Below are 17,478 nucleotides of genomic sequence, written 5' to 3' on the forward strand. Positions count from 1 at the left end.
AACAGTTTTCATTTTTGAATATTGTGTATATTCATTAATCAATATCATTTCATTGTGGCTGTGCAAAAAACTCACATCTTCAAAAAATAGCCCTTGCAACACACACCTGTGAAAAAGTGGTTCATTACTATTCGGATGTACACACAAAACCTAAGTGGTGCTGAGGTCTTTTGTACAGAGCCTCCTTTGTGCAAAAACCCCTGATGATATACAAACTTTAAGATAAGTTTTTGCCTGCAACAGCAATCGCAATACACCTTGCTTTAAACCACTGACGTAGATGTCTACCTTGCCTCTTGCTCCATAGTATGAAACTAAAATGAACAATGTGGAAATTGAAGCAAAATGTAAGACTTTAAAGTTGACTCTGCAGACCATGGAGTAAGTATTGCTCCATGCTGCAGACATTCTGGTGAGAGGATTGTGCAGCTTTTGGATCCAAATCAGTAAAGTCTGGAAAGCTTTCTTTGTCAATTGTTAAATGATTTTACCTTGAGTTGTACCCAACCACTGGTCTCGTTATAACAGATAACCAACTCATTGTCTAGAATTCTTTCCACTATACTGAAGGAAAAAAACATCCTGGCACCAACCATATACCACAGCATATGTTTTCCACAGTGCTCTCTGCATTAACTAACCCTAATAAGCCATTTTGAGGTAGTGGACACAATATACTGTGACACTATTTGGTTTGGGTAAATTTGTCTGTAGACACCCAAACCAGACGGTGCACTCATATAGTGTCCACAATACCTCAAAAAGGCTAATGCAAATGGCTCCCAAGTGGTTTGTCAGGTGCACTGTGAGGTCTAATTCTGTCTACAAATCAATTTTGGCATGAGGTATCAGAAATGACGCTTAAGTTGCACATTTAAAGCACAATAGTTTTCAACACAGAATCTCTTTATGAAAAGCAGTTTGACAAATATCTTTATCATCGATATTTAACACCAATTGAATATTTATGAAGTTAAATATTCATAAAGTTTTTCAGAGATTGAACCATCAGGGCCCAATTTCATAAAGCTGTTTAGCAGAAAATACTGCTTGAATAATTTCTTTGCTAAGCAAAAACTGAGTGGGCACCAGTCACAACAATGTAAACCTGATGTAATTTAGGCTGGTAACTTGTCTTTGCTTAGCAAGTTATTGTGCTAACAGGCTTTATGAAGTTGGGCCCAGATGTGTGACTGTACCATCCACATTATGCTGCACTTTTGTTGTGAAGTTTTAAACTATTTTTGTGTAGGAACTGTACTTTCTAATGATGTTCTTTTCTGGTTTATTTAACAACCTTATTTAAAAGTTCTCAGTGCAGGTTAAAAACTTGCATGACCTGATGATATGGATGCCTTGTACAATAAAGATATCCGTCATGAATTTATAAAATGTTGTGTTAGGTGGAGGTTTATTCTTTGTGTCAGACCAGTGATTTCACTGGAATTTTTTATGATTTCAGAATTTTAAACAACAAATCATTTGCCTTGAAACTGTGTCTAGAAAGACCTAAATTGTCCAAAGGAATGTTTTCATTGGCCCTTATGGACATGATAGGGTTTTCACTAACTTTGGACTACGCCCCAATTTTATAAATTTATATAGGAAGCACAAAAAGATGATGCTGCTATGGTTGAATTATTCAACCAGATATATTGGCACTCAATATTCACTTTTCTCAGTCCTATCCTTTATGCTTTGCAGAATTTCATAGACCCTAAAAATTGGTCCTAGGTATAGGACTGGCTCGGACGGTTGGAAAAACTACACATGTAGGGGTGTTTTGACCATTGACCTAGAGAGGGAATTACTTGTCGAGCACTGGACTCACCATATTTAATTGAGCAGAGGATTAAAGTTCAAGAGTCAATGAATAATTACTGTAAAAAGCTGTGAGACTTCTGGGTATTTTTTGTGTAGTTTTTTAAAATATTAATCATGTTGTACTGATGCTATGGGAGTTTGTTTACCCCTGCCCTACAAGTGCCATTGATTACTGTTCAAGTTGTATACGCTTTGATAATTTCGATGTTGACAAAACTGGTTTTCCATGAATTTTACACCCTCATCATAATTTACACTCCGGCCAGACAATTTTTTATTTTTGGATTTAAAATAGGCGTCGAATAAGGGCAGGCCGTATAACCAGTTGAAGTTCTTGTATGTGGGCGAACATGATAGAAAATGTACAACAATACCCTTGTCCGCGTGATGGGACGCGGGGCGTGTCTCTGGGGATAGTGTGCCCCGCCCTCAGAAAAAATTGCAGCTTTATATATTGTTTCTGCATATTGTCCATCGTCTGCCTCCGTCCTCTATATATATAGGCCTACATCTTATGCCTATATATGTCTAATAAAACGATAACAAATGTGGGGGAATGTTGTGGGATGGACGACGGAGTCGGAGTAAAGGCCTACGACACTAGTTGCGATAACGTAACCCTCCTGCCGACGCGTCGGCAGCAGGGTTACGTTCAGGGACTTTTCGTTTTCGACGACGGATGGTTCTGCGACGGTTGTTCAGCTAAACGTTGTCGTTTTTCAGCACAACGAAGATTCATCCCAAAAGTACTGTCGTAGAAATTGAGGGACGACCGTCCTCAAAGCCGACGCATGCGCAGATGACGCCAAATGTCATCTTTACTGTCGCAGAACCATCCGTCGTCAAAAACGAAAAGTCCCTATCGCAACTACTACGACACAAACTTTTTAAGTTATTTGTTTGTTTACGTTGGGATCTGGAAAGACTTTTTTGTGTTTTTTTTGCGGATGCTTCTTGAGGACTTTTTTGTTTTGTTTATTTGTTTAGGCCTACTCTACTTATTTTTTTGTACTTTTATGGGAACCACCCCCCCCCCCCTCCAAAAAATAAATAAAAAATTGTTCACCCCCTTGCTTGTGCCCCCCCCCCCCCTTAAATTTTACTAAGGTTGTCACTTTTCAGAGCTATCGAAGTGTCATCTCTTCATCATCGCGCATCATGTGGATTGCGTTGTTCCTAGGAGATTTCATTGGTACTCTTCACAAAACGCTTGAATAACGGGTGGTTATTGATGGGCACCAGCGTGGACGATTTCACACAGCGGCGGTTGCAGTCATAAACACGATCCATGCACTGAGCCAAGTTCCAAATAATCATATTAATTGTACGTACAATTTGATTGCAATTGTCGTGTTATCCAAGTATGTCTGTCTTATCAACATACACTGTGCATTCCTCATAAAAGAAGCTATGGCTAAAACGGTGCTTGTGACCGAAGAGGTGTGTATTTTCTTTCTAACCTTTCGTTTCGATCAGTCAGGAAAGTTTGTTTCGTTCGTGTTTTATGTTGTTCTTGTTTGTTTGTTGTGTGCATAAAGAAAGTGTGTGCGGTCTTGGCATTGCCGTTTTGTCTAAAATGTATCGTCATTTTTCGAATCCAAGGTACTAACTCCAAGCACTGGAAAGTGGTATTGGAAAGAAGATTCAAATTCACTGGAGTTCCAATCAAGGTTAGTGTGAATTGTTTATAAAGCAATATTTCTTTTTGTGAAGCAAGGTGGTTTCGTAGTGTAGTGGTTATCACGTCTGCTTTACACGCAGAAGGTCCCCGGTTCGAGCCCGGGCGAAGCCAAGATTTTTTATATGGCGTGTTAATTTTTTTTCCCCCAGTCATGACATGTATAACTCACAAAAAGTTTACTTATTGTTAATGAATGGATCTTTTTTTAAACTTAGATTTAACATTTTTGTTTGTTCAATCAATATAAAAGTAAAGTAATGGGATGTCTATTTCTACCTCCATGGCTCCACCAGCAATCTAGTGGACTGAGTTTGACCATAGAGTATGGTTTGACTTGTCTTGTTATGAACTTTTTGTCAAAGACCAGCCTTCTCACTTGCTGTATCTCAACATATGCATAAAATAACAAACCTGTGAAAATTTGAGCTCAATCGGTCATCAAAGTTGCAAGATAATAATGAAAGAAAAAACACCCATGTCACAGGAAGTTGTGTGCTTTCAGATGCTTGATTTCGAGACCTCAAATTCAAAATCTGAGGTCTTGAAATCAAATTCGTGGAAAATTACTTCTTTCTCATAAACTACTTCTTTCTCACAAACTACTCCACTTCAGAGGGAGCCGTTTCTCACAATGTTTTATACCACCAACCTCATCCCTTTACTCGTTACCAAGTAGGGGGGGGGAGGGGGGGCGCCTAAAGTTTTAGGCTAATAATTATTTTGAGTAGTGTCCACTGCCTTTAAAGTTTTACTCATTAGACTAAAATTAAGCCGAGATTTGTGTATCCTTACCAATCCTAAACAGTACAGTTTTTTTGTAAAAGTTAAATGTAGCATTTTTTGTAATCCCTTCAACTTCAAGTTCTTCTTAACGATGGGAATTTATTTGCACTGCACGGAAAAATGTACAACTTAAAATGTATGATTAAATAAATTGGTTGAAACCCTTACATTTTATCATTTTAATTCTACATTCATCCAGTAGTTATCGCACACCGATGCCCAACAGGTGAAAGATCATATTCAGTCATGTCTTTTTGTTTTACATTTTTTTCACAATTGTCATCACATTCCATGATTCCTGCATATTTTCACACTCCATTTCATTTGATGCAGTGACTAATGCTAGCATACATAGCACTTGTTTAACTGCACAAAGAGTTTTGGTGGGCTCATTATTATTGCCCAATTAATTTAAAAATCGCCCAATAACTCTGTCATAATTTCATTTCATTTTCATCATTTCATCTCATTCTTCATCAATATGACCACAAATGCAGAGATACCATCAGATGAACATTATTTTTAGAATTTGTCAGTTTGTATTAATTAAATTGAAAAACAAACTTCCTATGTACACATATGTACATGAACATTTAATTTTCACTCAAATTCTATGATCTAACAACCATTAATATGAATCACTTTTTTGTGCAGATATCATCAAGATAAATCAATCTCTTATTTTGTCACATTCATATTGTCAACAGGGTAACTTTTTTTAAATGGAGGCTCAATAAGTTACCACACAATTTCTTCTTCACAGTTAACTGAGTAGAGAAGTTTTGGTAATTATTTTGGTCTAGGTTTTAACCTTCTTCCCAAATTAGAGAGTCTTTTAAACCAAAAACATCAATCTATTGTGACTACCTGCGAGGGTAGAGGTTTATACTGTGAATGAAAAGCTTTCGGAGCGCCACGGCAGCTCGGGCTGTATACTCCCTAATGGGAGCTGAGAAAGATAAAAGGGATGTTTATTGGCCCAATGACCAGGGGACTAATGTAAAGCGCATTGATACGGTTTATTGTGAAATGCGCTATATAAGAATTTGTTATTGTTATTATGATAAAACAATTCTGTTGGTGTTCCTTATTTTGTTTATCAGTCAAAAATATCATCACACTTACAAATATCATTATCAATCTTGTTGACTAGTTCTCATTTATTATTATTTCATTTTGAATTTTTCCAGTGCAGTTATTATGCAGTGTTTGTCCTTATTTGTAAACTTGCACCTCAAGTACACAATTCAAAATTCTTCTTCCATAGTTCCTAAACTCAATCAGTAAGATTGATATTTTTTATTCACTCAATTCTAATCTTTGCTCTCAATCACGGCACGAGTGTCAAGTCTGACAGACATGGCGTGTTTGAATGTTAACTATTGTCATTATTATCACTATTAAAAAATAGATAGTGGCCTGACGTTTTCTCCTACTATTGTCTTTTTAGGGTCGAAACGTCAGGCCACTAACTACTATTTGCATTTATACCATAGGTCCATAGGTTTGCAACAGCTAACTATTTTCTTATTGGTAAACCAATGAACAGATGTATCAACATCAACGCCATAAGAAGCATTCTTGCAAACCGCAATTTATGATATATAATTTCTCAATTTTTATTTATTTTTTTATTTTTGTAAAGTGCTAATCCATCAAATGATCAGAAGGATAAGAAAGGACACAGAAAGAAGAACATCACGTTCAATGACAACCCAGGAAAGAAAGACAGGTAATTGTTTAATGTTTTTGTATTAATAACATTTCATATTTGTTCAACCCAATATGATTTCAAGTTTACCCAGTCAGTTTCCCATGTGGTCCATTACTTGATTATGTTTGCTTAGAATTTTTGGCAAATTATTTTAAAATTGGACCTTAAAAGCTTTTTAATAATACCTTTTTTAAGAAGCGAGTTTGATGGTGATTGATCAATGTGGTTCAATTTGTTGTTGTTATTATCTTATTGTTTGTTTACATTTCCATTCAAGCCTTTATATTAAAAGTGACTTGACCTTTTCTAGAAAAGCTTTCATTGAAACAGCTGTACTTAAATCATTTTAACACTTTTCAGAGCCCAGTCAGTACGTTATGATGTGGACAGAGGACAAGGGTTAGCCTCCAAAGGAGCCAGGCAGGGGGGACTAACATCAAAGTCGGCTCGATCAAAAGCTACCAAAGAAACAACCGTCACTCTTCAAAGAGTCAAATGTAAGTCAGCGTTATATTTCTGTCTCATCCAATAGGCCCCATGCATGTTTCAATAGCCCACAGGCCTGATACTTCACGGAGGCCCCTGCCTTGGTAATTGCCTTGGTGCCCTTGAAATGCTCAATTAGAAGTTTACGATTTCCCCATAGGGTGCCCTTCACCAAAGAAAAAATGCCTCTGTGCCCTTGCCCTTTCAACAACGAAGCATACACAGGCCTGAGCCCCCTCACTGAAGTCAAATGAAGACCTCTTTGGCTGAGAGGTATGCATGGTGGTGCATACATGCGTAGCTCTCCTTTCTATTGTTTGACCTTAGCATGCAATGGCGACATATATAAGGGGTCTATTTAAATTTTGCACTCAATTTTACAAAGCACTAAGATTCCTTTTTTTATGATGAGTTTTCAGTATTACCACAGTGATTTGTATTGTGACATCACACTTTGCTAAGCAATTAAAATCGTTTGGCAGTTTAGATTGTTCTTGACAAAAGCACAAGTTAAAATTGACAAGAGTATTTGTTATAATATGCCCTTAAATGTATGCCATTTGCAATTTGCAATTTGGCAGCAATGTTATTTTAATACTTTTAATGCTTTTTATAATCTCTTTATTTTCTGCAGCTGTTGTCCTGTCCTTACTGATTGAAGTCAATGTCCAAACACATTCATTTGAGATGTGTCTCTATGAGTAAGTATACTGTTCCTTTGAATACATGTATCTGCACAAGTATCACTTCTTATTCATGTATTTCTCCAATATACAACTTTTTTGTGAACTCAATCCCAATTTTGATGCAATGACTTGTCAAATTACTCTGAATAGCTATTAATTGTAGGCATTTATTGTGTTCTTATCATTGAAATAAATAAACTCTACCCTCTCAGGTGCCCATATACTCTTGGGTGATGAGTTTAAAGTAATAAGTGCCCTTGCCCAAGAACACAAGTATCATGACCTGGATTTGAACCCACACTCACTCGTCACTAGGCTACTTGACTTGCAAACAACACTCTTTAACACGCTACACCCAAATCTAGTCATGGTTTTTGTATCTAAAAAAGCTTCTATTTTTTCATGAGAATCCATTTTCTAATCTGTGTTTTTATTTCAGATTGGATCAGTTTGATGAGTTTCTTCTCGGTCTTCTCAACTATTTCTCATCATTTTTTGAGCAAATTGTTTTGGAGAGTAAACCAAAGACGATGACAACGTAAGTTCATGTTTGTTTGTTTGCTTGTTTGTTTGTTTGTTTGTTTGTTTTTCCCATTGATTCATATTGCCATGATTAAGCTTGGCTAGGTACTTCATGACACTATAAAACCAAGACCATGGCCCAATTTCATAGAGCTGCTAAAGCTGTGTTGCGACCCCCTGATGTATTATACTAATCCCAGTCCTAACCTTAACTCTAACCCCCTAACCCTAACTCTAGTCAGAACTAAGGGTTGTCGGAACATGAGGGTATCAGAACATAGAGCAGTCACTCTCTGATCGTTTTCAGGAGAGGGCATTTTTTTCCTGAATGATCAGAGAGATCGGAGCATAATAAAGTTAAGCCCGGTTCATACTTTGTGCTAACACGAAAGGCGATACAAATTTTGACATCACAAATTCGCAACAAAAATTTTGCAACAGTTGACTAGTGCTCAGTGAAACATTCACTGCAGAAACAGTCCAGTGACGTCAAAATTTGCTTTGCATTCGCAAGAAGTATGAACCGGGCGTTACTTTGGTACTCAAGCTGCACTTTTCAACATAATGAGATATTTCTATGGTGCTGACAAACATTTTGTATCCTTTGACAATATTTCTGTAGTGAACCGAGCCAGGCAGAGAAGAAAGCAATGGCAGAGATTACATCTCGCATGGAGGCAGCTCAGCATAAATTAGCCAAGAGTTACTGCGTTCTCATCTTGGGCCTAGGATTACCAGATCATCATCACATGGGATGTGGAAGGTTCGTCTCTTTACTAGTGTGAAATTAAACTTAAAAATAGTTGTGTTAGTCTGATAGATAAACAAGGGAGGTAGTGGTATCACTTTTAAAAAGACTTACTTACTACATTAAAAAAAAAGTGAGCTTTAGTAGCAAATACTTCATCTGTTGCTACCAAAGCTCATGCACTTTTTTTATGTAACTAGTTAGCCTTTAAGTGCTAAAACTACCTTCCTTACGTGTGGTACTGACAGTTGCAGGGAATATGCTGTTGCATTGTGTTGATGAAGAAGGATGTCTTTCTTGCTTTTCTTCTCACCGTTGATTTCTTGGCTAGTACAGTGATGAAAAGATTTGCTTTTTAGAGAGTCATTGGCGTTACAATTAGCATAAATGAAATTAAATTTGGTTCAATTCAATTTTAGGTGTATATTTATCAAATTTCTGTTATTGTCACCAAATATTTTCTAACTGAAGCAACTTAAACTCGGCCTCAACTGTTGTAACTTGTGACTATCTGTTGTCTTATTCCAAATTACATTGGAACTCCACAGTTAGGATTTTGAAACAAAGTTGATCTTAAGAATTGAGAATGCAAATAACCAAGGCAGTGATTCGTCGAGGTGGAAATGGAGACATTACCTATAAAGCTTTTCAAACCATTGTTTTTCATTTTTTGAACAGTGAGAGAGTGTCATCAACTTACAAAGACAGAGATATTTATGAGGTAATGTATGTTTTATTGATAACAGATAACAACATTATCTTTATAATACTGTCAGTGTGAAAGAAGGAGACTGAAAGAAATCAGCCCAGGCTAAAACTACAAGAAATAAGCTTAGACCAAACTGCAGATTAGGAATATGACCAACAGGGGGATGAAGATCAATTTCAGAGGCATTCTATAATAACCAACAGAAGTGTAGAATCTAGTTCTACGTTGCCTTTTTTCCATCTTAATTTTTATGTACTTTTATTTTACATAATTTGCAGACACTGTACAGATTTTGTGTCCATTTGGTTTGGATTGTGTTTCGCCGCAAAGATTATGAGCTCATTAACAAAGAGATGGGAAGGTGAGTTTTCTTTTATTTGGCCTTTGACTTTCTACTAGCGTTAAAATATCAGACCAGGAGATATTTTTTACATTTATACCACCTATCATTTGGGTTGGAAAGCAGTTTCAATTTTAATAGTTTATTATTTTCTTCTTTTGTTTAATTCGTTCAAAAATGTCTGCCATGCATCATTGAGCAGTGTCTCATCCACAAAAACTAACAAGAGTAGGTGATTTTTCTTGAAGACACTCAGAACATACAGATTGAAGTGTTTATAGTTAGTTGAACACCATCGGTTTAATTAGAGCTACAACACTGCTCAATGATCAGCAGAGTGTGGGTTCGAATCCCCAGCCGTGACACTTGTGTCCCTAAGCAAGACACTTTACCATTGCTTGGTCCTTCGGATGGGACGTAAAGCTGTTGGTCCCATGTGTTGTGTAAGGCATGTAAAAGATCCCAGTGCACTTATCGAAAAGAGAAGGGGTTCGCCCCGGTGTTCCTGGTTGTGGCTGCTTAATGCGCCGTAGCACCTTGTAAACCCTTATAAGTGCTACATAATTGGGTCTCAGAATCCATCACTGCAATAACCTATCTTTCTGAAAGTATGCATATACTCAGCGCCTGGAGTACCTTGTTTGGTAGATACGTGCGCTATATAAGACTTCGATATTATTATTATTATTAACACAAAAGAGGGATTATTCCCAAAGTCGTGGTCCCTAGACCAGGGCGTTTGCGTGCACACCAATGTTCCCACCAGTGTTCAGATCTGTGTCAATGTGCATTTGTAATGAATAAAAAAAGATGGTGCTATGGCTAGTGTTATTTTCCCAACCGACATCTAAATCTCACCCTCGGTGGTAACTAGGGAACAAAATTACAAAGCACCCCCTCTTTGTTTAATCATTGAAAACATGTACAGTGTACAGTGTATATAGATCTGAATGATGGTTGTGTGTACCCACACGTACCATGGTCTTGAAACCAAGACTGGTGTCCCTGCAAACCTCTCAAAATGAAAATTGTTTAACCGCAATGTTTGACTTCAGAATGTTAAGATCAGACGTCTTCAACCCAGCTCTGCGCATCAAGAATGCCCCTGAGGAGGATGCGGATGCAAAGGATCGAGAGGAGCAGATGGACACTGACTTCCACAAGAAGAAACTCATCTCACCAGCCGAGTACAGGAGGAAGAAATTGTGAGTTTAAAGGGAGGGTATTTGGGTCGGTTTAAGGCCTCTTTTGGGGTCAATTTCACAAAGAGTTAGGACAAGTCCTAACTTAGAGCAAGTTCGAGTGTGCACAATGGTTAACTAAAGGTTGACCATTTTGACTCGAACCCAGGCTGGTCGACCATTGGTTGACTACTGTGGTCGACCGTTTGGAACCAGCCTCAAGCTTATGGTTTTTCACTGGTCCAAACAGCATGTTCCATTCTAACATGTGTTAAGCGCAGAGGGGAACCAGTGACACTTTAGTGAAAAGGCGGAAGGTTAACTAGACTACCAAACGAGTCGTTCGGGTGAGTACATCACTGCGCATGTGCGTTGCTAGTCTGTGGTCGACCACTGGTGGACTAAATGTGCGCACTCGAACTTGCTCTTAGTGTAGCAGCTTCCGTGGTGATCATTTTTGATTACTTGGGATGCAACAAGTCCTAGAAGATATTAAAAATGTATGGCTAGTCCTACGTTAAGACGAGTAACTCGTCCTGACTTAGGATAAGACTAGCCTTAACTCTTTGTGAAATCCACCCCTGGTTTCCCAATACTCAGCTCAGTTCTGGTGTGCATTCCTGCCTGTTGCTTATCTTCAAAACTCCGGCCTGGTTGTTGTTATTATACCAACCGTATTTTGGCTGTAATATCATATTACTATTATTTTTTGTTTCGTCCCCTTTGTTTTCATTTTCATTCATTATTTTCTTGACCTGTTCTTGACAGTCTTTGACTTGAATATTAGTACTTGATGTGTTGTTTATTATTCTCCTTTTGTCAACATAATGAAACTAGATGTTTATTGCTGTAATCACTCTTAAATTAAATGGCATTTAATTAAAGCATTTTGAGAAATATTTAAACTTCAAAGTTATGTTGTTATGTAAAAAATATATGATGTTTTATGCCCCGAAACTTGAAACTTACTGTCAGTTAAGCTTCTTAGATTGTGTATTCCTATGAGGGATTGTTCCTACTGCGCGAACATATTCGCTCTGGATTTGTTTGTGATATATATCTCAAAAACATGATTGCCTCACGTTTTGAAATGTTATGTTGTTATGTAAAAAATATATGATGTTTTTTATGCCCCGAAACTTGAAACTTACTGTCAATTAAGCTTCTTAGATTGTGTATTCCTATGAGGGATTGTTCCTACTGCGCGAACATATTCGCTCTGGATTTGTTTGTGATATATATCTCAAAAACATGATTGCCTCACGTTTTGAAATATTTGAAAATCAGTTTTATTATACATCCTACATTTATATAGGATTAAAACCAAAGGTATGCTTTGCCATTAAATGATCCCATTCTTCTCTGCAGTGCCAGTTTGTTATTTCTTCATTGAAATGAGGTCGTTCTATTTTGTAAAACCTTTGTAGTTGTGTTTTTTTACTTTTTATGTATTTCAGTTGTTCTGCATTCTGCTGATTTTGTTGTTGTATCTTTCTGTATTAAATATTTGTTGATTTATGTATTATTTGTAAAATTGTTTGGGGCCTTGCATAAGGCACAAAAGCTGTTTATTTTTATTTTTTTATTCAGATGTTAGAAATTTTAATGAAGATTGCTAAGATAACAGAATTATTATTTTGTTTTATAAGTTTGGTTTTAACTATTAAATTTTTTAATTTGTTTTATTTTGCTTCAGGAAACGTCCAGCAATTACACAGATAATAACGTAAGTTTAATCATATCATGAAACACTCAAAACTGTATTTTCCTTTGAACCAAACTTTAAAAGAAGTATGATTCAGTATTTTAAATGGATAGATCAGAATCAATATTTAACCAAATGATAATACTATAGAGGAATGGAATAATTCACTTCTGTTGAGAATTCATGTTACACCAGTTTCTTCTTTTTTTCCTCCACACTAGTCAACGTTCACCAGTCCTTGTGTCGTTACTTCCTACACCTAAGGAGAAGAATGATTATCTGTTTGAGAGAATGACTCTGGATGCCCAAGGGTAAGTAACATTGGTGCTCCTCAGTAGAATTATCCTTTAACCACTTCATGTTAGACGACGTGTTCACATGCCAAATGTTTTCTGGCCTGGCCTGGCCTGGCCTACCTGGTTAAAAGCTGATGTGAATATTCACCCAGCCAGTCCATTATGTGTGTGCATAGGCATGCACTTACCATGCTATGCTTGTTTCACCTGTATTAAGAGGGACAACAGGTAGTGGAAATCATGCCTCGTGAAATCCCTTTCTCACAGGGTTGAGGGTAAAACTAAATAAGACACACATCTCTTTACTTTTATGGGTTTTTTTTTTTTTTTTTTTTTTCAGAAACCAGACTGGCCCACAACAGGAATATGAGTCGGGTCGAAAGGTCAGATTGAACCACAGGTCAGTATTTATATAATAATTATCGGGGGACAAAGTTTACCACATTTTACACTGTGATTTTAAAATGTTTTTTCTTGCTTACAAATTTATCGTTATCATTGGCTAGCACACCGAAATCAAGCTCTGGTGTTTGTGATCAGCAGAGTTTGAGTCCCTGTCTGGAAATTTGTGTTCTTAAGTAAGGCACGTAACCAATATTGCTTTAGCCTTCAGGTAGAACTTCAAGCCAAAGAGTTCCGTTTGTTGTGTAATCCATGTAATGAAACCAGCCTAATTTCATAGAGCTGCTAAGCACGAAAATTTGCTGAGCATGAAATTTCTTCCTTGATAAAAACAGACTTACCAACCAAATTTCCATTTGTTTCATATTGCTTGTTGCTGGTATTCAGCTGTTGTTTGCTTATCCTGAAAATCACGTGGAAATTTGGTTGGTAATCCTGTTTTTATGGAGGAAGAAATTTTATGCTAAAGAAATTGTTGTGCTGAGCAGCTCTATGAAATTGGGCCCAGTACACCAAGAAAAGGGTTCACCGTTGTGTTTCTGGCATGGTTGGCTGCAGATTGTGTCACATCATCTTGCACACCTGTACAAGGTGCTATATTAGACACATAAATCAAAAACCTGGCATACCTATCTTAAAATGTTAGCTGCTTTGACAGACAATTTGGCACACTATAAAAAATGTCCATTATCATCATTTCATTGTGTCCTGGTTTGTTTTATCAAACTCTGGTCATATGCTTCAAACCATGCCTTTCTTGTATGCATTCCTGCCTGTTCCTTATCTTGAAAACTCTGTTATTATACCACCTTCATTTTAGTTGTTTTATCATATTAATATTGTATTTTGTTTCTTCCTCTTTGAGTAAGATTGTTTGTATTTGTTGGCCATTTCAAAACAAGCCTTTCTGGCTTTATATTATATTTTCTTCATTTTATTTTCGTTCATTATTTTCTTGACCTCTTCTCGACTGTCTTTGACTTAAATAATTGTACTTAATGTGTTTATTATTCTCCTCTTTCCACCAATATGAAAATAACTGTTGATTGAATTGATTTGAAGTTGTCACTTAGTACAGTTAACAGTGGTCTTATGTATCGTGAAAACTGTGGCTGAACTAAATGAATGTATCTGTACTCTTCTGTGATACTGTTCCTTTAATGTATTACAGAGTTGGAATCATTGGAGAGCCTTTGGACCAATTCAACACATTGACGCTTGCGCCTCTAGGCTCAGAGCAGGATGAAGAGAATGATGAGGACCAGGCAAAATCAAGGTAAGGGTACATTCAAGGGTAATCAACAACAATATCAACAACTAGAACAACAAGAACAACAATGGCAACAACAACACACTAGCAACGAACAACAAAGAAAACCAACATCAAAACACACACAACAACACAAGACTGGCAACATGTACATTTCGTTTCCAACATTAAACAATTAGCTGCAGATATTACACCATTATTTATCACACTGATAGTTTTCCCGACCTCACCTGGATGGGTGAGCTAAATTGAAGATTTAAGTGGGAGCCTAGGAAAACTGTTTTTTCTGAGCGCTCCTCATGCACTGAAGCTCCTTGAGATTGGTGGCTTTTTGAGAGTTTAGTTATCATCCAGTGGAATAGGTGACGGTTCATCCAATATGACGTCCTAAATGCTTTGTTTTTGGTGTCGGCCAATTACTTAAAATCATAGAGCTGCCAAACAGAAAGTACTGTCGAGGCAAACATTTGCAGGTGACCAGTCACAATAAAAATATACTTCAGATGGATTTGTGGCTGGTAAACTGTTTCTGCACAAGAAATAATATGAAGCAGTTCTGTGAAGCACTGTGTTTGGGGAGGAAAAACATCCAATCCTTTTATTGTTAACTTTCCAAGTGAATCTTACGAAATAACGTCAAGCCTCACCAGAATGTTGATGAAATTTTCTCTTTTTTCTTAAGTACCAGTCTGTGTAGCAATCCTTGACTTGGACGTAGAGTAAGAATTGTCCATTTGTTTCTCTCGTGTCACATAATTGTTGTTACACACTTTGACTGCACTGGTTTACTGACTTTGGGAAATTTTAATCCACGTCATAATCAAGATTTTGTTTTAACTGTGATGACTCTTGAGAGTGTGATTTGACAGCCTTGTGGCGGTGTGATACTTATTAATCACAACACCAATCGACTGGTGTCGTCAAGAAAGCACAATTCCCACTTGATGCCTGCACATTGTACACTGTACACCGATTCCATTTGCATTCACTGTGTTACATCTGTATACATAGAGGCTTAGGACAAACCTGATTTTGGCATTTAAAATAAACCCAAATCTTTCCCTCAATGTTTTACTCCCTGCCAAATGAACTGAAAATATTTATGACCATAGCTGCCAACATTTGCATCTTGCAATCAGGGATATTGTATACAACAATCAGGGAGTTTACATTCAGCAAAATACGGGGAAAGTTTCCTCAGTCAGAGAGGTTTTTTAATTTGTTCATCAGAACATCCTACGATTGGTTGATTATTTTCAGGGAACTTTCTGTAAAATTAGGTAGAGTTGGAAGTGGTTAGTGCGCTCTACTATTATTAAGACACGTAGTGTATTTTAGTCCAGTGGAGAAATATCACAGAAAGCTTTACTTTCTCACAATCATAGAGTTAAATAAAAATAGATTTAAATTATTTCTCAAGCAATTGGTGGAATTTTTCTTGGATTGATTTTGACCTTGCTGTGATAGTGTGAATTTCATTGTTATCAACAACTTCACCGAGCAAAGCTTTCAATTTCTTTCTTGGTTTAATTTTTTTTATCGCTACTTTTCACTGACACGCTTAAAACGCAGCAACACTAAAGTTGCATCACTTGTTCCTTGTCTATGTGTGTTTATACTAGTAAAACCGTAATTGAAAAAAAAAAATAAGGGATGCTTGAACTATTTTTGTGTGCAGTTAAATCTTGTCCTCTGAAACCTTTATTTTCTCTTTTTATTTGCAGTTCACAGTATGGAACTCCAAGTCCTGAACATGGTATGAAAAGATTTTTTTTTATTCATATTTACATGTTTTCTTAAAATTATATAAAAGGGGGGAAAACTATTCACAAATACGTTGAAATATTACTTAACACGAACCAGTCTCTCTTGTTTTAAAATGTCTGTAGATTTTAGGGACTGCAGACTTTATTGTTATATGCGTTTTTAAAACGTTTGTTTTTTTGTTTTGTTTTTTCAGTGGGTTTGAGCCGGCATCATACTGACATGTCCCAAGCAACAACAGAAATCTTCACGGATGATGATGATGACATGTAGAAAGAGAAAGCAAGCTTTATGTAGCAGTTTAGAAAAAGTCAAGACGTTTAAGAGTAATTTGTCAGCTCAGGATTATGATGGCGTTTGTGCAGTTAATATAAAAAGTGGTTTTGCATATTTTGGGAACTCCTCTTACTAAATTGACCTGATTGATCAAGAGGTGTCTTAAAAGTAATTGTTAAGCAAAAAGAATCGTCTATTTTCTAACTGTAACACTTATGTGGTTTGGGTTTTTTATTTTTTTATTTTTTTATTCTCTTTTTCATTTAATGAACTTTTGTTCATTTGGATATGACAATGCAATTAACCACCATGTATGATTTAGTACTAAGTCAACAAAATAAGAATATTTTTTGTAAAGCACTTGCATGTGTGATGTACCCTCACATAACTGAATATGAATTAAAGTGTGCATACAACATTAATACACGTGACAATTGCCCAAGGTATAACTTCTAGCCAAGTGTCTTTTTGTCTTTATCTTAAACAAGCCCCATTTCAGTGCCTTTCTGATGTAATTTACTGTTTCTTATCAAGATAATTTATCTGGCATTGGTGTGAAAACAAACATTGTATGCCTGTAAAGTGGAAAAATAAATCATAATTCAAGTGTATATATTCTCGATTAAATTGAATTGTTAAAACATTGGATGTGTGAAGTCAGTCTTTTTTCTCATGTGTTGATTCCATGATTTGTGAATATGTATACAGACCTGTAGTGACCAGACAGCCTTTGCTTGGTAAATTGCCTTCCTGTGGTCTCTCCTACAAATAATTGGTGAAACATTTTCTGCCGAGTTTGAATTACACTGACTTCTTAATTAAAAATTCGGCATTTTTATGTATTCCGACAGTACATTTCTGGGGCACGCTTACATGTGTCACTGTACGTTAGTCAACTTTTGTTTCCGTTTTATGATTTGCTGACGGTCCATGTACATGTATAATGCATATTCGGATAGGATGGGGAACTTGGTTAAATAATTTTTCCTCCGTGGTTAAATAGTAGCAATTAAATAGAAGCAATGAACCCATCCTAAATGCTGAAAATAATAAATAAAACACCCCGAAATTGTAAAAAAAATATATTTTAT

At 36.5% G+C, this 17,478-nt stretch overlaps 1 protein-coding gene and 1 non-coding gene across 2 annotated transcripts; both read left to right on the forward strand.

The window, feature by feature from the left end:
• Positions 1–3,096: 3,096 nt before the first annotated feature.
• LOC117288994 (protein phosphatase 1 regulatory subunit 36-like) lies at positions 3,097–17,030 on the forward strand. Its single transcript, XM_033769881.1, has 16 exons — positions 3,097–3,264; positions 3,427–3,494; positions 5,934–6,020; positions 6,363–6,499; positions 7,123–7,189; positions 7,614–7,712; positions 8,319–8,459; positions 9,123–9,165; positions 9,432–9,514; positions 10,549–10,698; positions 12,371–12,400; positions 12,601–12,690; positions 13,016–13,075; positions 14,249–14,353; positions 16,072–16,103; positions 16,308–17,030. Exons 1-16 carry the CDS (start codon positions 3,235–3,237, stop codon positions 16,382–16,384), a joined length of 1,299 nt encoding a protein of 432 aa, XP_033625772.1. The 5' UTR covers positions 3,097–3,234; the 3' UTR covers positions 16,385–17,030.
• On the forward strand, positions 3,544–3,616 carry Trnav-uac. The gene has a single exon. It is a non-coding gene; the product is annotated as a tRNA-Val (tRNA).
• Positions 17,031–17,478: the final 448 nt, after the last annotated feature.

Source organism: Asterias rubens, chromosome 1, assembly GCF_902459465.1.
Source record: "Asterias rubens chromosome 1, eAstRub1.3, whole genome shotgun sequence".
NCBI classification, from domain to species: Eukaryota; Metazoa; Echinodermata; class Asteroidea; order Forcipulatida; family Asteriidae; genus Asterias; species Asterias rubens.